Source organism: Erinaceus europaeus, chromosome 2 (assembly GCF_950295315.1).
Source record: "Erinaceus europaeus chromosome 2, mEriEur2.1, whole genome shotgun sequence".
NCBI classification, from domain to species: domain Eukaryota; kingdom Metazoa; phylum Chordata; class Mammalia; order Eulipotyphla; family Erinaceidae; genus Erinaceus; species Erinaceus europaeus.
The window spans coordinates 196,783,154-196,807,194 of record NC_080163.1 but is presented as its reverse complement, the minus strand read 5'-3'; the positions used below and the strand labels follow the sequence as shown (position 1 = coordinate 196,807,194).

Sequence of the window (24,041 nt, the reverse complement as noted above, 5' to 3'; positions counted from 1 at the left end):
GGGAGAGGGAGAGAGAGAAGAGAGAGAGAGAGAGATTTCACTTGCCATACTGCAAGCTGGTGTGCAGCTGTGCTTCGTGAAGAGGTCAGGAACACGTTCTTGAAGGACACCCTACATGGTAATACTTGAGGCCCCCTTCCTTTAACTGCTTCTCTGCGCATGACAATGCATGTTCCATTGGCCAAAACCTGGTCACATGACCACGTTTGCCGCCAGGAACGCTGGAAAGTGTAGTCTTTATTCCAGGCAAGCCGTGTGTGCCCCTCAAACTGAGAGGCTCTAGGCAGGAGTGAGATATCATTAGTTTAGTGAGATATCATTAGTTTCTCTTCCATAAAAGTATACCATCAATAGGCCCTTTATAATGTCACAAGAGGAGGTAGGACAAACTATAGTCTTTGAAGATAGACACAGCCAAGAACAGAGAGAGAGAGGAGGAGAGGAAGAGAGGTGAAGAGAGAGAGAGGTGGAGAGAGAAAACTCCAGGGAAAGAGCACAGTGGGAGAACACAGGACCCACAAAAGAGAGATCCTAGGTTCCATCTCCGGCGCCACCAACACCCAGAAGTGAGCAGTGCTTTGGTCAAAAGAAAATCAAAGGAGAGAGGGAGTGACCGGGTCCAGGCGACACACGTTCAGTTTCCTCTCCCAGAGTTGGCAATTTCAGAAGAGCCAGAAGAGTCGGGAACCTGCTCCTGGTTTCTAACTGGGGAGCTACCATTCTTTTAGGTGAGTCAAGTTCCCGTTGTGTGGGACAGTCCTACTGCCTGCCAGGTTTTCCTCTCTGGAAAGGTCAGTACTGTTCCACCCTCAGGCATTGTGACAAGGGGAATATAGGCAGTTGTTTCCAAATGCCCTGAAAGGGACTGGCGACACTGCTGATGAATGAGAGGGACATTCTTCGGTGAGAAGCATATGGAATAAGACTTCCTGCAGCCAAACTTGGGCCCTGGCAGGACACGACACTGAGTACTTATGGGTCTTCAAGCTGCTTTGTACAGTTTACCATTTTCAGACCTACGCTGTTATCAATAACATGAGGTGGGACTGGCTGGTTGTACGCCCAGTAGAACACAGACATTACCAAGCACCAGGACCTGGGTTTAAGCCCCCAATCTCCCCCTGCAGTGGGAAAAGCTTCACAAGCTCTGAAGCAGGTCTTCAGGTCTCTCTCCCTCTCCCTCCCTGCCTTCCCTCCCCCTGTTAATTTCTCTCTATCTCTATCCTATAAATAAAACAATAGGGTCTGGGCAGTAGTGCAAACAGAGCACACATGTTACCATGTAGAAAGACCTGGCTTCAAACCCCCAGGCCCCATCTACAGTGTGGAAGTTTCACAAGTCGTGAAGCAGTGCTGTACCTGTTTCTCTTTCTCTCTCACTCTCTGAATCTCCTCCTCTCTGAATTTCCTCTCTGCCCTATCAAAAAAATTTTTTTTTCTAAAATATAAATACAATATTAAAATTAATAAAAATGAAATGATGTATTACTGCCCCCTCCAGCACACTATCACCTTTCTCCCTTACACACATACACAGCAGGAGAAAGGAACAATGCTGGAGATACCTAAGGAGCCCCCCCAAACTGGATCTGATCTTACACTTGGGGAAACTCACTGTCTGAAGAAGTGAAACTGCCTTTGGATGCAATTATTATTATTATTACTACTACTACTACTTTTTACCATCGGGGTTATCATAGCGGCTCAGTGCCTGCACAATGAATTCAGTACTGACAGTGATTTCTTTTCTTATTTGACACAAAGAGAAATTGTGAGGGAAAGAGAAGACAGAGAGGAAGGGAAATGAGACACCTGAAACATTGCTTCACCACTCATGAAACCTTCCCCCTGCAGGCAGGAACCAGGGCCTTGAATCTGGGTCCTGTGCATGGTAACATGTGAGCTCTGCCAGGTGCATAGCCACTCCCCCCTCCAAAAAAAAATACATATATCTTTTCCTACTCATGCTAGAAAATCCAGAGAATCACTCCAGGGCATGTGACACAGGGTATGCAAGTCCTGTACTCTACCTGATGGGCTATTTCCCTAGCCACAATACAGGTAGGTTTATGGGGTCAGAGAGGAATTTCATTTATTTATTGATTTTTACCAATGGGCAAGATTTCCTTCCCCCCGGAAGGCTGAGGTGGTTATCCTGTGATAAGATTGTGACAAGCACTCTGAGCTTTGCATACAGTTCCAACAGGCTGAACCAACTGGGATCACTGGCTGACTTGTAACCGAGGAGAAGCCAGATGATTCCCAGCAGGCTGCTGGGGGCACAACTGGAGTTGGGACTCTGGGCTCCTGAAGATGTCAGGAGGCACAAACCAGACCATACTACCTGGTCCTTCACTTAGAATGTTCTCCCCCACAGCCCAATACTCCAGCAAACATATCCTCTCCCCCCCCATCACAGAACCCAGTCTAGGAGTCTGACACTCTGGTCACATCCTGGTGTTCACTGTCACTTACAAGAGTGACAATTATGAGACTTTCAACAATTTATTTAATGTCCTGCATTATCTTTTTGTTCCCATGAGAAGACTGAAACTACAATAACTCTCATGGAAAGGACTTGGAAGACCCAAATGACTTTGAAAGGTGGTTGCACGGACTGCTCAAGGGTGGGGAGCCAGCTCAGCTGCTAGACTCTGGGTCTTAGCATGCGTGAAGTCCTGTATTCAAATTAGCCGACTTTGATTAATTCAAAAAGCATAAACACATATTTTATTTATTTACTTGTTTTAATGAGAGATACAGGGAGATATATATATATATATATATATATATATATATATATATATATATATACACACCAGAGCACTGCTCAGTTCTGGCTTATGGTGGTGCTGGGGATTGAACCTGAGACCTCAGAGCCTCAGGCTTTTTGCATAACCATTAAGCTGTCTCCCCGACCTCAAAGCAATTTCTTTTTCTTTTTCCAATATCAGAGCACTACTCATCTCTATAGTCAGTGCCTGGAAGCGAACCTGGGACCTCCAACATGCAAGTCCTATGCACTACTGCTGCTTATCTCACACACACACCCACCAGCCCCTGCCCCAATCCCAAACTCTATGTTAAAGTCTTCATTTTTTTTTTTTTTTGCCTCCAGGGTTGTTGCTGGGGCTCATTCACTCAGTGCCTGCCCCATGAATCCGCCGCTCCTGGAGGTCATTTCCCCCCCTTTTTGATGCCCTTGTTGTAGTCTCATTATCGTTATTATTATTAGTGTTATTGTTGATGCCGTTCCTTGTTGGCTAGGACAGAGAAAAATGGGGAGAGAAGGGGAAGACAGACAAGGAGAAAGAAAGATAGACACCTGCAGACCTGCTTCACCGCCTGTGAAGCGACTCCCCTGAAATCGGGGAGCCGGGGGCTTGAACCGGGATCCTTATGTAGCCCTCGCGCTTAACTCACTGCACTACCGCCCGACCCCCAAAGTCTTCATTTTTTAAAAAAAGAAAACACAGCTTCAGAGTTGAAGGTGACAGGACCCGAGCAACAGCTTCAGAGTTGAAGGTGACAGGACCCGAGCAAAGCTAAGGCGGTCAGACCAACTTCCCCTCTCTGGATGACCTTTGGCCATTCCAGGCCCCACATGAGGTGAAGGGCAGGTCAATGCTGCTCCACCCTCCACCTCTTTGCAGCCTGGGAGGGTCAGGGCAGGAGAGAAAGAAACCACCAGGTTCTAGAGGAGTGGGCCGGGCCTGGAGGAACTTGCCCACCATTGGCTGGAGTCCCTAGGGGGCGTGGTCAACAGGGTGTAGTCACAGTGGGCGTGGTCGGCGCAGGGCAGGGGCAGAGCAGGGCTCAACTTGACTCTGAACAGCCGCCAGCCTCCACGCGTGTGACCCAGACACCTCTCCTGTATAGACTGCGCCATGAGGTGGTCCCTGGATGCCGACTCCAGCCACGGTTGCACCTGGGAGAGTCTGCTTCTAACAGGTGCATGGAACACAGTGGCTTCTCCCAGCGGTTGGGGTGGGGGTGGACCAGGAGGGTGCTCCTCCAGGGAAAGATCTCAGTCAAGGTCGCAGTGCTCCCACGAAAGTCTCCAGCTAGTTTAAGGCCCGTGCATCACAGAGCTTGATGAGGGCTGATGCACAGAGCTCTTGGAATGCCCACTGCCATAGGCTATTTCACAGCCCTCACCCCAACCCCGACCCCTTACAGAGTAAGGTAGTGAGGCTCCGAGAGGGGCTGGGTCACCTGCACAAGACCACAGGGCTGGGTTCAGAATTCGGTACTCCAGTCCAGTCTCTTCCCAACCCTGTCTCACTCTGGATGTCCACATACGATAATAAAATAATAATAACCCGCCTCTCCCACATTTGATAACAGCGACAATAATAACAAAACAACAGTCATAATAAGAAATTATTGTGACTAAGTATTTCGACAGGTTGGCCTGTGCTAACTGCTTTTCTGTAATGTCATTCTTTTTTCTTTTTTTTTCTTTCTTTTTTTTTAAATATTGTTTTATTGTTGTTGTCATTGTTGGATAGGATAGAGAGAAATGAAGAGAGTTGGGGAAGACAGAGAGGAGGGGAAGACAGAGAGGGAGACAGACACCTGCAGACCTGCTTCACCATTTGTGAAGCGACTCCCTGGCAGGTGGGAAGCCGGGGCCTTGAACCGGGATCCTTACACCGGTCCTTGAGCTTTGCACCACATGCGCTTAACCCGCTGTGCTACCGCCCGACTCCCTCATTATTTTTTCTTTAACATTTAATTCTCTTAGCCTCTGCGACCTTTGTATACATTTTGAGACAATAGGAGAGGTCAAGTTCAACATTCTGACAGAAAGAAAGATGATGGGGCTGGGGAGACAGCATCGGTGACTGTCCAGAACTTTCATACCTGAGACTCTGAGGTCCCAGGTTCAATCCCCAGAACCACCATAAATCACCACATCTGAGCAGTGCTCTGGTATATCTATCTATCTATCTATCTATTTTTTTAAAGATTTTATTTATTAATAAGAAAGACAGGAGGAGAAAGAACCAGACATCACTCTGGTACATGTGCTGCCGGAGATTGAACTCGGGACCTCATGCTTGAGAGTCCAAAGCTTTATCACTGCGCCACCTCCCGGACCAATCTATCCATCTATCTGTCTATCTATCTATCTATCTATCTATCATCTATCATCTATCTATCTATTTATCTATCTATCTCTATCTCTTTCTTCCCCTTCTTATACTATTTTTTCTACATGTCACTCTTATTAAGTAGATAAAAGAGTTAAAAGAAGGAAGATGATGATAGCTGAATATAGATAGATTGGATGGATAAACAAATGGACAGATGAATGGAAAGAAATCTAAGCAGAGAAGATGGGTGGGTGAATGGATGTATAGGAGACAGTCAGATGGACAGATAACTATAACTAGATGAACTAGCCCCAGGGTTCGTGTCAGCTGGGGTGAGTCTAAGATGTGAAGGCTTCTCCTTGGCGGGTGCACTCCAAGCCCCCAGCTCCCTGCATCAGGATCAAGCCACAGCTTCTTCCTGGAATTCGGACTATAGCACTGGGGTCTTCCCCTTCACTCAGCCACTCAGCCATTCAGTAATTACCAACTCTACTGTTCCCAGAGGGGCCACTCTCTCTGTCTTTCTCTTTCTTCCGCCCCCTCCCTCCCTCTCTTCTGCCCTCTCTCTTCCTCTCTCTTTCTCTCTCCCTCCCCCTCTCTCCATCTCCCCCTCTCTCCATCTCTCTCTCTCTCCATCTCTCTCTCTCTCTCTCTCCATCTCTCTCTCTGTCTCTCTGTCTCTCTCCCTCTTACCAGAGCACTGCTCAGCTCTGGCTTATGGTGGTGCAGAGGACTGAACCTGGGACAGGCATGAAAGTCTTTTGTATAAGCACTATGCTGTCTCTCCCACCCTCTCTCTCTCTCTTTTTAATTTATAGAAAGCGAGAGACACACACCACAGGGTTATCACTAGGGCTTGGTGTCAGCACTGAGAATCCAACTTTCCCAGGAGCTCCTTTCCCCCCCCCTTTCTATTTTATTGGGGAGAACACAGAAAAATTGAGAGGGGAGGGGGAGATGATGAGGGGGAGAGAAAGAGAGACACCTGCAGCCCTGCTTCACCACTCGTCAAACTTTCCTCCTGCAGGTGGGGAGTGGGGAATTGAATCCAGGTCCTTGCACGTGGTAATATCTGTGGTCAGCCAGATGCACCACTGCTCCATCTTCAATTCTTTTTTTTTTTATATTTATTTATTTATTTATTGCCTTTTGTTGCCATTGTTGAACTCTTTTTTATCGCTGTTGTCATCGTCATTGGGACTTCATTATTCTGGGCTGACATCTTTGGAAAGAGGTAGAGAAAGAGGGAGAGGGAAAGGGAGAGGGAGAGGGAGAGGGAGAGGGAGGGGGAGGGGGAGGGGGAGGGGGAGAGGGAGAGGGAGATGGACCACAGCACCAGAGCTATTTCCAGTGCAGTGGGGGCAGGGATCCATCCTGGGTCATGCACATGTGGCAAAGCAGACACAATATCCAGGTGAGCTGTCTGGCAGGCCCTCATCCTCAGTCCCCGACATGCCCCACCACATCGGCCTGCTGGGGCAGGGATATGGGCTGGGGCAGCGTCTCACCTTCTGCTGTAGTGTCCTCTCTCCTTACCTCCTCCCAGGCCTCCTGCTCACTTCCTGCGTCTGCTGCACCTCCTCTGAGCTGTCCTCCACCTGGCCGGCTGACGTTCAGCTGCCTGTCCCAGGGAATCTTCATGGTGAGCCCTCCCGGTCCTGGATCAGAGGCCACCAGGCCGGGCCGGGAGATATGATGCTCCCTGCTGATGGCCTCCCAGGGCCCAGCCACACTGACCAGGAGACTGAGGACACCCCAGGCCGCCTGGATATGAGGGATGTGGTGGCACATGGCTCTGTGGCACAGGGAAGCAGAAGGGAACGCAGGGGCGCACAGCAGCAGGGGGACACCCGAGGTGAGTGGGGCCCCTGAGGAGGGAGGCCCACACGGCACAGCCTTCCTTCAGCAGCCCACCCCTGACTCAGACCGGCAACTACTTCATTCCCATTCCTTCCTTTGATTTTTTTTTTATTGGCTAGAAACAGAATTGAGAGAGGAGAGGAAGATAGGGAAAGAGACAGAGAGACACCTGCAGATCTGCTTCACTACTCATGAAGCTTTCCTCCTTGCAGATGGGAACCTGAGGCTTGAACCTGGGTCCTTGCTCATGATAATGTGTATGCTCAACCAGATGTGCCACCACCCAAATTCTCTCTCCTTCTCCTTCTTTCTCCTTTCTTTCTTTCTTTCTTTCTTTCTTTCTTTCTTTCTTTCTTTCTCTCTCTCTCTCTCTCTCTCTCTCTCTCTCTCTCTCTTTCTTTCTTTCTTTCTTTCTTTCTTTCTTTCTCTCTCACCATAATACTGCTCAGCTTGATTTATGGTGGTGCAGGCAATCGAACCCAGGACTTCAGATCCTCAGACTTGAAAGTCTCTTTGTATAACCATTATACTCTCTCCTCCATTCTGATGTTGTTGTTTTTTTTTTTTAAGCTACTCGGCTCTGGCTTATGGTGGTGGGGGCTGGTGGATTGAACTTGGAAACTTGGAGCCTCAGGCAAGAAAGTTTTTGTTGGTGTTGTTGTTGTTTGCATTACCATCATACATATGTGTGCATCACCTCTGGTTCTTATTTTCTTTCTTTTTTCTTTATTTTTTTAAATATTTATTTATTTCCTTTTGTTGCCCTTGTTGTTTTATTGTTGTAGTTATTATTGTTGTTGTCACTGATGTAGTTGTTGTTAGGACAGAGAGAAATGGAGAGAGGGAGGGGAAGACAGAGAGGGGAGAGAAAGACAGACACCTGCAGACCTGCTTCACCGCCTGTGAAGGGACTCCCCTGAAGGTGGGGAGCCAGGGGCTCGAACCGGGATCCTTACATGAATGAACAGGTAAATTAGTGAGTGAGTGGATGTATGAACAAATGGTTGAATGAATGAATGGATGAATGAATGAATGAATGAATGGATGAATGAATGAATGAATGTCTTCCCAGTGGACAGGGACAGAGCCCCGCCTCTGTAATGGCCCCCAAGCCTCAGGTCTCCTCCCTGTCCACACAGCCTCCAGCATGAGGTTTTTTCTGTGGTCACACCCGGATTCAAAGCAGGGAGGCGTGGTCCAGAGTGACCTCAACTACTCGGTGTGCCTGCGCTGCTCCTCCTCGTCCTCGTTGGATGTGGACAACCAGCTCAGGTGGACCTTCAACGGGAAGCCCAACCCGACCGGCCAGGTGCTTTGCATCCGCCGCCTGGCCCGGGAGCACCTGGGCACCTACGTGTGTGTGTACAGAAACGGCACCCAGCAGTTTTCCTCTGAGCCTCGGCACCTCGTCCTGTCTGGTGAGTGTTTGCTCCCAACCTCCAGCCCTCAGCCCCTGCTGCAGCCCAGATGTCACCCCGTTCACACACACACACACCCACACACACCTGGCGGGGAGAGGTTAAGCCATTTCACAGCTAAGAGGCTGCAGCTCAGAGGTGAACTCTAAGGCGAGCTCCGATCCAGCTGCCTGCATCCCAGCTCCATACACTTATTGCACAACCTGTCCTACCCTACCCTGCCCTACCCTTTCAAAGTAATGATTTACAAGACAGCTGCCACATGGGTACAACGTCTTTTTTTAAATCTTTTTTTATTTGTTTTCATTTTTTTTTATTTATTTTTAGGCTATTCCCCCTCCCATTTTATTGCCCTTGTTGTCATTATTGTTATTGATGTTGTTGTTGGATAGGACAGAGAGAAATGGAGAGAGGAGGGGAAGACAGAGAAGGGGAGAGAAAGATAGACACCTGCAGACCTGCTTCACCGCTTGTGAAGCGACCCCCCTGCACGTGGGGAGCCGGGGGTTCGAATCCGGATCCTTACACTTTCCTTATCCCTGCACTTTGCACCACATGTGCTTAACCCACTGGGCTACCACTGGACCCCCCAATATCTTTGCTTAATATTTCATTTATTTAATTTATTGGGGAGATTAGTGGCTTACAACAAATATAGTTGTTGGTACATGTGTAAAATTTCTGTTTTCTGCAAGACACTCTCGTCCCCAGTCTCCATCCTCCTCCACCATCAGGCACCAAAATCTGGCAGTTCCCCCCCTCCCCATGTCCTTTACTTTGGTGCAATATCATTTATTTATTTTTCATGAGAGAGATACAGAGAGAAAATTACAGAGAGAGAGAGAGAGAGAGAGAGAGAGAGGTACCAGAGTACTGATAAGTCCTGGTTTATGGTGGTGCTGGGGATTGAATCTAAGATTTTGGAACCTCAGGCATGAAGTTTTTTGCAGAACCATTATGCTGTCTCCCTAATTGATTCTTTCTTTCTCTCTTTTCTTTCTTTAAGGTTCAGAGAGGAGAGAAATCACAGCATTGTTCCACTATGTGTGGAGCTTCCCCTGGTGCTGTGCTTGGTCCTCTCCAGGGGTGCTGGGGGCTCCAACCCCGGGTCCTTGCCCATGGAAAAGTGTGCACTTAAAGCTATCTCCCCACCTCTCTCTGCAGGGGAGCTGAGCTGGAGGAGGTGGGAGGGTCGCACATTTGGAAAGGGTGGGCTGGGAAGTCCAGTGTGGCAGCTGCACCCTACTCCTTGTCCAGTGGGAACCTCCTCTCTCCTCCTGGACCCGGTGGGCTCTGCAGGCTTTCACCTTGGGGCAACTCACTGGGAGAGAAAACACATTTTTTTTTTCACTAGGGTGATTTCTGGGGCCTAGTGCCTGCATGATGAATCCACCAATCCTGGTGGCCATTTCCCCCTCTCTTTTCTTTGCTAAGACACATATAAATTGAGAGGGGAGGGAGAGATCGAGAGAGACACCTGCAGCACTGCCTCACTGCTCAGAAGCTTTCCTCCTGCAGGTGGGGATTGGAGGCCTGAATCTGGGTTCTTGTGCACTGTAATGTGTGTGCCCTGGCCTGTGTACCACCAGCACCCAGCTACAGTGAGGAAAAAAAATCACCTTACAATGCCTAGTGAAACCAAGACCTTCTTCATCCTCTCCTTCCCTTCTTCTTGTCTTGTCCTTCCTTCCTTCTTTTTGCCTTCCTTTCTTCCTTTCACCATTTCACTTTATGTATTTATTATGAGAAAGGAGAGAGAGAGCTTTATGTAGGCAGTAAGTCCTATGCTCTGCTACTGAGTTGTATCCCTGGACCTCAAATTTGAGCTCTAGAAAGATCCCTCTGAGGGCAAAAGAGATAGAATATAATGGTTAGGGAGTTGGGCAGTAGCGCAGCGGGTTAAGCGCAGACCGGTGTAAGGATCCCGGTTCAACCTCGGGCTCCCCACCTGCAGGGGAGTCGCTTCACAGGCGGTGAAGTAGGTCTGCAGGTGTCTGTCTTTCTCTCCCCCTCTCTGTCTTTCCCTCCTCTCTCCATTTCTCTCTGTCTTATCCAACAACGACGACATCAATAATAACTACAACAATAAAACAACAAGGGCAACAAAAGGGAATAAATAAATAATAATAAATAAAAAATAAACTACTAGAATTACTTTTAAATATATATAATGGTTATTCAAAAGACTCTCATGTCTGAGGCTCCTATGTCCCAGGTTCAATCCCCAGCCCCACCAGAAGCCAGAACTGAGCAGTGCTTTGGTAGAAGAAAAGGGGAGGAGAAGGAGGAAAGAAAGAAGGAAAGAAAGAGAAAGGAAAAGAAACAAAAAGATAAGATACAGAATACCCTCTGCGTCTAGGCAGACAGCACAGCAGTCTATACACCAAACTCTCCTGCCTGAGGCTCTGAGGTCCCAGGTTCAATCCCTGGCACCACCAAAAGCCAGAGAGAAGCAGTGCTCTGGTCAGAGCAAAAAGGAAAAAGAAAGAAAGACCCTCAGGGAAGAAATCAGGACAGGAGAGTTGGGAGGAGGCAGAGCAGGGGTCAAGGACCCTGAGGGACAGATTGTCAGGGGAGACCCACCGGAACCAGGGTGGGGTTGTGAGCAGGTGTTTCCTCCAGTCTCACTCCCTCTTTTCGTTTCCAGAGGTGGATCCCACGGACCCTGGGATGAGGGAGCCCTACTCCAGCCTCTACCTGACTGGAGGACCTGCCATCGGCCTCCTGGTGGGTGGAATTCTGGGGGCCCTGGCCCTATTTGGGGGCATAGTCTTCACTGTCATCCAGCAACAGAGGTACTTCCTGTCCCCTCCTGCACCCACCAGCCCTTGGTCCCCTCCAGGCACTGAGCTCACTCAGAAGCCAAGCCTGCAGACCCACCCCAGGAAGTCTCAGCTCACGCAGAGAGGGGTGTAGGGACCTGAGTAGGCCCATCTGACTCATCAGTCCCCAAAGGTGCCCCCAGAGGAACAAAGAGACCCAAGAGGGCCCAAGAGGCCTGGCCCACCTGGATCCAACCCAATTGCGTTACTTACCAGCAGTGAGACCTAGCAAGCAAGGCATTCTCTGGGCCTCAGTTTACCCATCTACAAAAAGGATGATAGGTTGAGAATAGCCTTCCAGAAGGAGGAGGAGTAAATAATCGGTATCTGATGCTTCTGTAGCTTTTCTTTTAAATTTATTTATTAATTCATGAGAAAGATAGGAGGAGAGAGAGAAAGAACCAGACATCACTCTGGTTCATGTGCCGCTGGGGATTGGAGTGAACTGGGGACCCCATGCTTGAGAATCCAATGCTTTATCCACTGTGCCACCTCCCAGGCCACTATCTATTTCCTTTTTATACATTTTATTTACTTATGGGATAGATATAGAGAGAAATAGAGAAGGGGAAGAAGAGGGAGAGAGAGAGAGAGACACCAGATTCAATCCCCAGCACCACTATAAGCCAGAGCTGAGCAGTGCTCTGGTCTTGACCTCTCTCTGTCTCTCTCTATTAAAATAAGGCAAATAAAAATATTTTAAAGATTTATTTTATGTATTTATTATTACTTATTGAATAGACAGAGAAATTGATGAGGGAAAGTGGAGAAAGAGAGGGAGACAGATAGACACCTGCAGACTTGCTTCACTGGTTATAAGGCTTTCTCCCTGCAGGTGGGGACCAGAGGCTTAAACCCAGGTCCCTGCACACTGTAATGTGTGTGCTCAACCATGTGCACCAACGCCCAGCCTCCTATTTTACTTATTTCATGAAAGAGAGGGAGAGAGAGAGAGAGATTAATTCACAGGAAAGGGAACAAGAGAGGGAGGTGGGGAGGGAGATTAACTCACAGGAAAGGGAACAAGAGAGGGAGGGGGGAGGGAGATTAATTCACAGGAAAGGGAACAACAGCAGGAGAAGCCGAGGACTGCTCTTGTACATTTGTAGGTTTGGGATGGAACCAGGAAGGCAACCTTGCACTCTACATGCTGAGCTGTTTCCTGGCTGCTCCGAGAAGGACCGACTTTGCTCTGAGTGCATCACTGTTAACAATCGCTGCTCTTTCCTCTCTCACTCTACACTGCAGGAGTAACAGAGGAAATTGTCCACAGAGGTGCTGTTGAAATTGGGCTCCTGTCCATCCAGAAGGTGACAGCCGGGAAAGTGGAAAGAAACTTGGAGCTAGGGACAAGATGAAGTCCCCTCAGAGACCCCATTCGCGATCCCCTCAGCCTTGGTTCCCCAGTTCTGTCTCTGAGATGTTCTCCTCTTGTCAGAGCCCCAGGGGGTGGCTTTACTTCCTTGCCAGCTACCAATGTCCATCTGCCCAGCTCACCCAAGCCCTCAAAGTTACCTAAACAAGCGATCTGTGTTGTCTAAAACTCCTGGACAGCATGCAAAAGCAGCGCACTGAAGCAGCTTAAGAAAAAGAAGGGGAAGAAAGATGGCTGCCAGGAGCTGTGAGAACTGTCGTGCAGATACCGAGCCCCAGAGATAACCCTGGTGGAAAAGAAGAAGGAAGAGGAGGAGGAGAAAGAGAAAAAGAGAAAAAAAAGGTGTGATCCAGGAGGTGGTGCAGTAGCTAGCGCACTGGACTTTAAAAGCACAAGGTCCTGAGTCTGATCCCCGGTGTTGCATCTGCCAGAGTTAAGTTGTCATGTTCTCTCTCTTCTCTCTTTCATGTTAACGAATGGATAAATCCTTATTTAAAGCATTAGGATCCAGAAAACCCTTCAGGAATTGAAAAGTGTGAAAAGGAATGGAAAAGAATTGAAAAATTAGCACTAGTTGTGTAACGAACTACCCCCTCCCTCCCAATATAATGATGTGAAACATTAACCATTTATTTAGCTTCCAACTCTTCAGGTTACCCATTTGGTTTGGGCTCAGCTGTTTAGTTCTTCTAGTTTCTCCTGCGCTTCCTCATATATCTGTGGCCAGTTGTCTAGGACCTATCTGGACTCGGATGGCCTCAGCTGGGACAACTGGTCTCCCCTCCACATCACTTCTTAGTCTTGAGGTTGACCCAAGTCTGTTGGCAAAAGGGTGGAGAAGATAACATAACGGTTACATAAACAGACTCTAATGCCTGATGCTCTCATCTCCCAGGTTCAATCCCCAACCCCACCATAAGCCAGAGCTGAGCAGCGCTCTGGTTAAAAAAAAAAAATTATTGGATAAAGAATTTAAAATTAGCATGTCATCACTTCCACTACATTCTATTGGCTAAGGAGTTGGCATCCCATTGCTTCTCACATTCTATTGGCTAAAGAATTGACACAACAGTACCTCCTACTGGCCAAAGGATGGACTCATCATCACTAATGTCATAGTCTGTTAGCCAAATATTAGCATATTGTCACACCCAACACATTCTATTGGTCAAGGGATTAGCAATCACTATTCCCATGAAATTCTACTAGCCAAAGAATTAGTGTATTGTACTTCTACCATATCTTATTGGCCAAAGCAAGTCACATGGGCAGTCCCGTTTCAGAGGAAACTGACCCCATCTCTTGATGAGAGGGGAGGAATCTATGGTCACTGCAATCAGCCACCACCAGGACTAGAGTTTGTGTTAAGAGAATAGGAAGGTGACTATAAGCAAGACAGACGTTTGCTGCTTCTCAGCCTCTCACCCATCACCCCTTAGTCGTGCTGTGCCCCAGGAATGGAGACTTCTCAGCTCGCTCTCTCTCTCTCTCTCTCTCTCTCTCTGGATGCTCAGTGCTTCTCTTTTCAGCTGGAGAAAGATACCATCCTGAGCTAGGCACTGGCACACCTGGTTAAGCACACATATTACTATGTGCAAGGACCCAGGTTCAAGCCCCTGGTCCCCACTTGCAGGGGGTGGGGGAAGCTTCATGCACAGTGAAGCAGGGCTGTAGGCGCCTGCCTGTCTCTCTCCTTCTCTATCTCTCACTTCTCTCCTGATTTCTCTCTGCCTCTATCCAATAAATAAACAAATAGTAATGTTAAAAATGAAAGAAGAAAAGATACCATCGTAGGGCATCCCAGTCCACCACACCTCTTCCAGGAAACAGCCTGACTTAGCCTGAAACCCGCTGCCTTGGTTCTGAAACTTCAGTACAGCATTCACTACAAAAACAAAACAAACTATATACATACATATACATAAGCCTATCCTCTGCAGCTTCTGGGTCTGGGGGTTACTTACTCTGTGGCAGTTCTGGGGTCCTTGTCTTAGCAGGACCCAGGCCCACTCAGAAGGCCCTACTATCTAAACCAGACCCTTTCCCACTGCAGGTGGAGATGCTTGCCACTGCCTCCCACTTACTTCTGCCATCAAGGAGAAGTTAGTCATTTCCGGGGGCCAGGTGGGGGCGCACCTGACTGAGTGCACCTATTACAATGCACAAAGTCCCAGGTTCCCCAGCCCCCACTTGCAGGGGGAAAGCTTTGTGAGTGGTGAAGCAGGGCTGCAGGTGTCTCTCTCTCTCTCCCTCTCTATCGACCCCTCTCGATTTCTGGCTGTCTCTATCCAATAAATAAAGATAATAATTTTTTTAAAAAAAAAGTTAGTTATTTCCTGCCTGAGTGGAGCCAGGAGGGCCCCTGATTCCTACAGGTCCAAGCCTAACGGGGCTTCAGCAGTGGCATTCCAATCACTGACTCAGCCATGAGTCAGCTTCCCCTTGTCCCTTTGGAACAGACTTAGAATCAAGCTGATGCTACTTCCTGCCTGAAAATAGAAGTTGTGCTGATTTCTTCCTAGAGCTTTCTCTGGCTACCCCTGTTATGAATCCAGCCCCCCCCCACACACACACACACACACTGCTGAGCCCTTTCCTATGCACTGCTATGCTTTATAGCACATCTCACAACAGACTTATTGGCGTGATTATTTAACACTATCTCATTAGAGTGTCAGTTCCACGGTGGCAAGACCTGTGTCTCTCATACAGTATGTGCTCAGAAAATGTTTGCTGGATGGATGGATGGATGGATGGATGAGTGGGTATATAAGAGGATGGGTGGATGATGGGTGGGTGGGCAGGTGGGTAGGTGGGTGGATGGATGGGGAGATGGATAGTTGGATGGATGATGAAAGGTTGGATAGATGGATGGATGGATGGATGGGAGGATGGACAGATGGATAGAATATTAAATCCACACCCTGACTTAACTACTTCTAGATTCCTTTGCTCAGCTCTGGCCTGTGGTGGTGCTGGGGATTGAACCTGAGACTTTGGAGCCTCGGGCATAAAAGGCATTTTGCATAAACATGATACTATCTCCCCAGCCCCATTGTTTCCCTTCTGTTGTTCTTTGCAGTCTAAAGTTAGTGGATATAAACCCTGGGGGTCCACTGGAGCAGAGAACAAATTGAATTACTATTTTTTATTTACCGTTGAGATGCTGGAGTCTCATGTATGCAGGACTTCACAATTCTTAGGCATTTTTTTTTTTGTTGTTGTTGTTCTTTTTCCTTCTGAGAGAGACACACACAAAGAAGGAGAGACATCACAATACCAGAGCTTCCCCAGGTACCGTGACACTGACATGTGGTGCTGGGGTTCAAACTGGGGCCATGGCCTAACGGGAGAGCTAACTCTTGGCTCCCACAATTATATTATTCACAGCAGCAGTCAGGTCACCAGAAAGGGATTTTTATCAGACACTGGACTTTGACAAAGAACCTAGAATGCCTTTGTTCCATCTATTTGTCCCAGATCCCCAGGAGAAAGTGCTATTGTTACCTCCGTTGTCTACATCAGGAAACTGAGTCATCATCATTGCTTCTCTGACTTGCATCGCTCTGGATCCTGCCTTGGGGAGCTGGTACCCCAGTAGGTGACACAGACCCACTCCTAGAGAGTGATGACTTATCCTGAACAACACTGGGTGGGCGGCATGACAAGACTGGAAAGGTAGAGGATACCAGAGCGAGTTACTCATCAACCCAGGAATTTGGGAAGGCTTCCTGGAGGAGGGAGTTGACTCAGCTCTAATGGGAAGTGAGTCACCATTAGTCAGGTGAAGATCAGAAGACAAGTGTCCCTTGTGGGGGGCCAGGCATTAGCACACCTGGTTAAGTGCATATATCAGTGTGTGAAGACAGAAGTTCAAGTCCCTGCCCCTCACCTTCAGGGGAAAAGCTTCACGAGTGGTGAAACAGGGCTACAGGTATCTTGCTGTCTCCCTCTCTATCTCCCCTTCCCCTCCCAATTTCTCTCTGTCTCTCTGTAATAATAATAATAATAATAATAATAATAATGTGTCCCTTGGGTCCAGAACAAAGGTTTCAGTCTGGCTAGTGGATGGAGGGGGGAAGAGCTGTCAGAACAGTCTGCAGAGACCAGGAAACTGAGGGGTGGCTGATAAACCAGGCTTGAGAAGCTGGTCTTTGCTGTTTGGGGGTAGGGCTGTTGTGGAGTACAGGTTCGATCCCTGGCACCGCTGACACCAGAGCAGTTTTGGGGAGTCTTTCACTCACTGTGTTTGTTTCACCAGGGTTACCATGGGGGCTCAGAGCTTCCACAAGCACCTCACCGCTCCTGGAGGCCACTTATTTATTTATTTATTTTCTTTCTTTCACTGGTTAGGACGACAGCACAATGGTTCTGTCAAAAGGCTCTCATGCCTGAGATTCAAAAGTCCCAGGTTCAATCCCCAGCACCACTATAAGCCAGAGCTGAGCAGTGCTCTGGTCTTGACCTCTCTCTGTCTCTATTAAAATAAAGCAAATAAAAATATTTTAAAGATGTATTTTATGTATTTATTATTATTTATTAAATAGAGACAGAGAGAAATTGAGAGGAAAAGTAGAGAAAGAGAAGGAGACAGACAGACACCTGCAGACCTGTTTCACTGCTAGTAAAGCTTCCTCTCTGCAGGTGGAGAGCGGGGTCCAGAGCCTGGGTGTGGCTGGGATGAGTCGTCCGGGTAACAGCACAGCCGCCTCCATGTTTCACTTTCTCCCTGGCCTGGCGCCGTGTGTCAGGGGAGAAAGGAGGTGAGCCGTTACCAGGCAATGGACAGAGGCGAAGAGAGGGCTCAGGGGCTCTTCCGGCCTCACAGAAAAGGAAGTGTCCTCCTTGTCACAGAAGGCCAGAACTTGGGGTACCCATTGGGTAGTTGTTATTTTTTTTTTGTCTCTAGGGTTATTGCTGGGGCTCAGTGCCTGCACGATGAATCCACTGCTCCTGGAGGCCATTTTTCCCATTTTGCTGCCCTTATTATTATTGTTATCATTGTCATTGCTGTCATTGTTGTTGGATAGGACAGAGAGAAATCGAGAGAGGAGGGGGGGAGAAAGCTAGACACCTGCAGACCTGCTTCACCGCTTGTGAAGTGACCCCCCCCGCCCTGCAGGTGGGGAGCCGGGGGCTCGAACCGGGATCCTTGTGCCAGTCCTTGCGCTTTGCACCACTGCGCTACTACCTGGCCCCCTGGGTTGTTGTTCTTCCAGCTTCTCCCCCCTTAGCCTTGGCAGAAGGCTGACAAATGACATCCCCTGGCCAGGGTCACCACCCTGTCTTCTTTCTGTCCCCACAACAACCCTGGAATTGATCCTGCCAGAGAGCAGGAGATCTGATTGGAGTGAGGGCCTCCCTCTGCATAAGACTGTTAGAGCAAGTGGAGACAACATAATGGTTCTGCAAAAAGATTATCACACCTGAGGCTCTGAGGTCTCAGGTTCAGCCCCCAGAACCAACATAAGCAGGAAAAAAAAAAAAAAAGGCTACCAGAGATCACCTAAGCTTTTTACATGAAGAATAGATCGGGAAACTTGGAGAAAGGCAGAAAGTAAGACATTTAAATTTTTTTATTGTCTTTATTTTATTTGACAGCCAGAAATCAAGAGGGAAGGGGAGATAGAGAGGGAGAAAGATAGAGAGATGCCTGCAGCACTGTTTCACCACTTGCAAAGCTTTCTCCTTGCAGGTGGGGACCAGAGGACTCGAACCTGGGTCCTTGTGCACTGTAATGTGTGCACTCCACCAGGTGCACCACCACCCGTTCCAGACATTTTTTTTCAACACTGCTGAATCAGCACTGGCCCAACCTGAATCAGCCATGTTGGTATTCTGTTGTCTTGAGATAACAGCAGACAATTGCCCTAATGCAAAATCCCTCTGTCAGAGCAAAGTTTTTCCTTTGAGGTTGAGGATCCCAGGCTGGAGCAATTTTCACACATATTTCCGCACATCTTAGTGACTTTGCTACTGATAGAGGGCAGCTCTGAAGTTAAGTAGCTGGGGTGTGTGGGGGTGGGGTGGGGGCAAGGGGAGGGCTGGATTTTCTTGTAAAATAAACTCTTTGTGCAAGTTTGATTAATTTACATCCTGGCTTCAGCACCTGAGGAGGATGGGATGAAAGACTGAAATAACCCAGGTCCTTCTCTGAACTTTATACTTTGGAAATGAACCATTATTACTTCATACAAGACTCACCACTATCTGTAGGCAGAAGGAGAGTAGGTCCGGATGGGAAACCACAAGGTATTGGGGGGGGGGGTCTTGTAAGCTATAAGATGACAGTAATAATTGCTGCTGTGTGCTAAGTAACTTGATTAATTGGTTGCTTTTTTTTTTCTAAATATAAATTTTATTTTTGTCGGTCTGGGGAAACACCATAATGGTTCTGCAAAAAGGCTATCGTGCCTGAGGCTCTAAAGTCCCAGATCTCCAGCACTGCTGTTAGCCAGAGTTGAGCAGTGCTCTTGTAAAAAATAAAAAGAAAGGGAGTCAGGTGGTAGCGCAGCGGGTTAAGCGCGTGTGGCGCAAAGTGCAAGGACTAGCTGAAGGATCCCGGTTCAAGCCCTCGGCTCCCCACCTGCAGGAGAGTCAGTTCACAAGTGGTGAAACAGGTCTGCAGGTGTCTATCTTTCTCTCCCCCTCTCTGTCTTCCCCTCCTCACTCCATTGCTCTCTGTCCTATCCAACAAATGATGACATCAACAACAATAATAGCAACAACAATAATAGCTAAAACAACAAGGGCAACAAAAAATGAAATAAATAAATATTAAAAATAATAATAAAAGAAAAAGAGGAAGAAAACATCTAAGAATAAATTAAACAGAAGTCCATTCACTAAGTAAAATATTTTGTTAAAAAATATATATACATATATATACATATATATATATATTTCAGATGAACACATATGTGTGTGTTCTTTTATTATGAGAGAGAGAGAGAGAGAGAGAGATGGGGCCAGTTGGTAGTGCACCTGGTTAAGTGTACACATTACAATGTGCAAGAATGCAGGTTCAAGCCCCTGGTCCCCACCTGCAGGGGGAAAGCTGTCCTCCCCTCTCAATTTCTCTCTGTCTCTATGCAGTAATATATATATATATATATATATATATATATATATATAGAGAGAGAGAGAGAGAGAGAGAGAGAGAGAAAGAGAGAGAGAGGGAGAGAGTCAGAGAGAGAGAGACAGAGAGAGAGATAAAAATGTATTGGGAGAGAGAGAGAGGTAAGAAAGAAACCCAGAACCTCACTTGGCAACATTCAATGCTGAGTATTGGACTCAGGACCTCATGCTTGCAAATCTAGCACTTGAACTACCACACTGCCTCTCAGGTTTTCATCCTCCTATTAAACTCTCTCTCTCTCTCTCTCTCTCTCACACACACACACACACACACACACACACACGTATTAATGAAGTGGAACAAGTCTTTTTTAAATCAACTTGTATTGACTTGCCACTGGCTTGAAATACTATAGAAGGCCTAGAATGCCTCTTACGATCTCTGTAGGCACAGAAGCTTCACCATTCTAATTCATTTTTTAAAATGACAGATTCATCTTTATGAGTGATTGGATGCAGGTCTACAGTATCCTCAGTATAGTTTCGTGCCCACACATGACAGCTTTCACAGAAGCTGAGAAATCATTTCAGTCTGGTTATTTGTATTCCACACATAAGCACAGTCATCAGGTTCACCCTGTTGACTTCACTTCACATCACCATTCCCATCCATTCCATCCCAGACAATAAAACCACTTTAAAAAAAATTATTTATTTATTCTCTTTTTGTTGCCCTTGTTGTTTTATTGTTGTAGTTGATGTCATTGTTGTTGCATAGAACAGAGAGAAATGGAGAGAGGAGGGGAAGACAGAGGGGGAGAGAAAGACACCTGCAGACCTGCTTCACCGCCTATGAAGCGACTCCCCTGCAGGTGGGGAGCAGGGGGCTCAATCCTTACCATGGCCCTTGTGCTTTGAGCCACCTGCGCTTAACTTGCTATGCTACCGCCCCACTCCCCACTTTTTTTTAATGCGGACTAGAGTTATATATATCTTTATCCAGTCATTTCTCGTGGGACATTTAGGTTGCCTCCTGAAACTCTGCTGAGCCGCTGCTGTGAGAGTTCCCTGGCCTCCTTTCTCCACATGTCTTTTCAGCCTCTATAACTGAGCCCCAGCCCTGAAGGAATTGAAAGTGCTAACAGGGAGACATGAGTAAGCAGAAACGTCTCAGACCCCACTATATCTTCATTTCAGTCCAAAGACCCTGTTTCAGTCAAATGCACCTCCTCCTCCTCCTCCTCCTCCTCCTCCTCCTCCTCCTCCTCCTCCTCCTCCTCCTCTTCCTAACTCCTCTTGAGCCAGAACTTGGGGTGCCCTGAGAGAAAGACAGCCTTTCTTTGTGCTTCACCTCCAACATGGGGCAGTTCCCTGCACCCCCAGCTCCAGGACACACTCGCCTCTAACCCCCAACACCCCCCCCCCCCACACACACACACACACATCTCTTGAGGGGACTTTGCAGCCTCTTCTGCTCTGGAGTTCTGGTTTCAACTGCCACCACCACCCATATCACACAGAGCCTGTTCCCCACACAACAGCCAGAGGAATCCTGTGAAAATACACAGGCACGGCAGGGGATACAGCATAGTGGTTATGCAAAGAGTTTCTCACGCCTGAGGCTCCCAGGTTCAATCCCTAGCACCACCATAAGCCAGAGCTGAGCAGTGCTCTGGAAAGGCAAGGCAAGACAAGGCAAGGCCAGACCTGTGGAAACATATCCTCAGCTAAAAACCCTCCTGTCTCCAAAATCTTTGCTACTGTATCTCGGTCCTCTACTATGTACCTTTTCACCATTCCCCGTTCAGTTAGAGAGACAGAAACAGGGAACAGAGACACCATAGCACAGAATGTGTCCCCTGATGCTAGATGTCCCCTCATGTAACGTGCCAGAGACTTGAACCAGGCCAAGAATAGAACAAGGAAGGGTGTTCATCAGACTTTTATGCAGAAGTTCCCCCTCCCATCAGTAAGGAGTCAGAAGACCAGCAGGGAAGAAGCAGAGTATGGGGCTGGGCCCCAAATCCAATGCCCAGACATCAGCAGGGGAGGGGGACAGCTTCTGGCTTACCAGAGGTTGGAGAGGAGGCCACCATTGTTGTAATAGTGGGAGAAGGGTTGGGGGATGGAGGGGGAACCCCAGAGTGTGACGGCATGGTCCAGAGGAGGAACCTAACAGCAGATAAAGTTTCCCAACTTGGTAACCGGGAATGGAAAGGTCAGAAATTTCAGAGATTTCCCAGAGACATGGGGGTTATGTCTCCATTCAGAGATTCATATGGCCACTTCAGAGAGTGACATTTCACTCCAGTGTGTCCCCCTGCCATCTGTCATGAGTTGGGCCCAAGTCAGAGAGGGAGAGGGCAGAGAAGGTCAGAATCTTCCCATCTTGCCTAAGAGCAAAGAGAACTCCCTCTCTCTCTCTCTCCTCTCTCTCTCTCTCTCTCTCTCTCTCTCAGCACAGTCTAGTGAAAGCTTTTTTTTTTTAGTATATTTTAACATTTTATATATTTATTTTGGATACAGACAGAGAGAAATTGATAAGGAAGGGGAAGATAAAGAAGGATTGAGAAAAACAGACTCTCACAGCACTGCTTATGAAGTTTCCCCCTGCAGGTGGACTGGGAGCTGGAATCGGGGTCCCTGTGTCCTGTAATAGGTGTGCTCAACCAGGTGCACCATTGCCCACCCCTGCATTTTCTTCTTCTTCTTTTTTTTAAGGATTTATTTATATTTATGAAAGAGAAAGGGACCAGAGCACTGCTCAGCTCTGGCATCTGGCAATGCTGGGAATCAAACCTGGACCCTCCGGCAGGTCCTGTGCTCTAACACACTGTAGTATCAGCACCCTGGTGCTGAAAGGGCAATGTTCTAGATAGAAGGACTTCACAGAACAAGGTTCAAAGCTGGGTTTGATGAGAGTAATGACTAAGATGGACATTACTGGGGACCAGGAGATGTCCCCAGCTCTTTCTTTCTCTCTCTCTCTTCCTCTCACTTTCTGGGTCTCTCTGCTGTCTCGCAATTCTCTCTCATCTGTCTGACTGTTTCTCTCCCTGTTCCACATCACTAGGTTGACCCTTCCTACCTCTGGATGGTGCTCTGTGCATTAATCTGCCAAAAGTCACCTCTCTCCACTGGCATCTGAGGCACAAAAAAGGAGGTATGTGTCTCTGTGCTGCTTCCTGCTACTTCCCTGGTGGCTGGGATACTGCCTGACTCTAGTACTGAATACCAGGGCCAGGCAGTGGTGCACTAGGTTGAGGTCATATATTGCCATACTCAAGGACTGAGGTTTAAGCCCCCACTACCCCCCTGAAGGAGGGATGATGTTTCACAAACAGTGAAGCAGGGCAGCAGGTATCTCTCTATCTTTCTCCCTCTCTATATATCTCTCCTTCCCTCTTAATTTCTTTCTGTCCTATCAAATTAAATAAATATATATTTTAATTGTTTTTTTGCTTTTCTCCCCTTTTTGTTTTATTATTGTTGTGGTTATTATTATTGTTGTTGTCATTGTTGGATAGGACAGAATGAAATGGAGAGAGGAGGGGAAGACAGAGAGGGGGAGAGAAAGATAGACACCTGCAGACCTGCTTCACCACCTATGAAGCGACTCCCCTGTAGGTGGGGAGCCAGAGGCTCGAACTGGGATCCTCACGCCTGTCCTTGTGTTTCACACCATGTGCGCTTAAACCACTGCACTACCGCCCGACCCCAAAATAATAATTTTTTTTAAAAGGAAATGAATGAATGCCCAGGAATCCCCACCAGCAGTACAACTGGATGACAACTGTGAAGCGACGAGAATATGGTCATTGTCCCAGCAGATGTTTGGGGAGCCAGACACACTAAGAACTGGGTGAAGCAGTTCTCCAAGCTTCCTGTGATATGACCTTATCACTCCTGGAAGCCGAGGTCCCATGACGCCTAGCCCAGCTGCGGGTTCCAAAGTCCAGAGGATTTTTTTTCCCCCCCGCTGATTCAAAGATCCAAAGGACCTTCTGTTCTGGCTCTCAGCTCCAACCTGAGCTCAGCTTGCTAAGGACAGTCCTCGAAACTCTGGCTGGTCCTCAATCTCCTCAACTGTCAAATGAGGGATTCTAGGCTGGGGAGACAGCATCATGGCTCTGCAAAAGACTTTCTGGGTCTGAAAAGATAGTATAATGATTGTACAAAAGACTCTCATGCCTGAGACTCTAGGCTCCCAGGTTCAATCCCCAGCACCATTATCAGCCAGAGCTGAGCAGTGCTCTGGTCTCTGTTTTTGCCTTTCGTAAAATAAATAAATAAATAAAGGGGGGAAGCATTGGCGCACCCAGTTAAGTGCACATAAAAAAAGGAGGAGGAGGAGGAGGAGGAGGAGGAGGAGGAGGAGGAGGAGGAGGAG

At 47.7% G+C, this 24,041-nt stretch overlaps 1 protein-coding gene and 1 long non-coding RNA gene across 3 annotated transcripts in view; one reads left to right on the top strand and one right to left on the bottom strand.

The window, feature by feature from the left end:
- Nucleotides 1-3,820: 3,820 nt before the first annotated feature.
- Nucleotides 3,821-13,231, top strand: IGSF23 (immunoglobulin superfamily member 23). Of its 2 annotated transcripts, XM_007532897.2 has the most exons (5): nucleotides 3,821-3,951; nucleotides 6,646-6,954; nucleotides 8,099-8,377; nucleotides 11,025-11,172; nucleotides 12,448-13,231. In XM_007532897.2, the coding sequence occupies exons 1-5, from the start codon at nucleotides 3,888-3,890 to the stop codon at nucleotides 12,482-12,484; spliced, it is 837 nt and encodes a 278-aa protein (XP_007532959.2). In that variant the 5' UTR covers nucleotides 3,821-3,887; the 3' UTR covers nucleotides 12,485-13,231. The 2 variants fall into 2 exon arrangements, with proteins under 2 accessions (XP_007532959.2, XP_060042218.1); XM_060186235.1 differs by lacking the exon at nucleotides 12,448-13,231 and having other exon boundaries at nucleotides 11,025-11,756.
- The window catches only part of LOC132536856 (uncharacterized), a 14,157-nt gene continuing 3,306 nt past the window's right edge, over nucleotides 13,191-24,041 (bottom strand). Inside the window, exon 3 of the long non-coding RNA XR_009548403.1 lies at nucleotides 13,191-13,392. This is a non-coding gene — a long non-coding RNA (uncharacterized LOC132536856). The remainder of the gene's footprint in view (nucleotides 13,393-24,041) is intronic.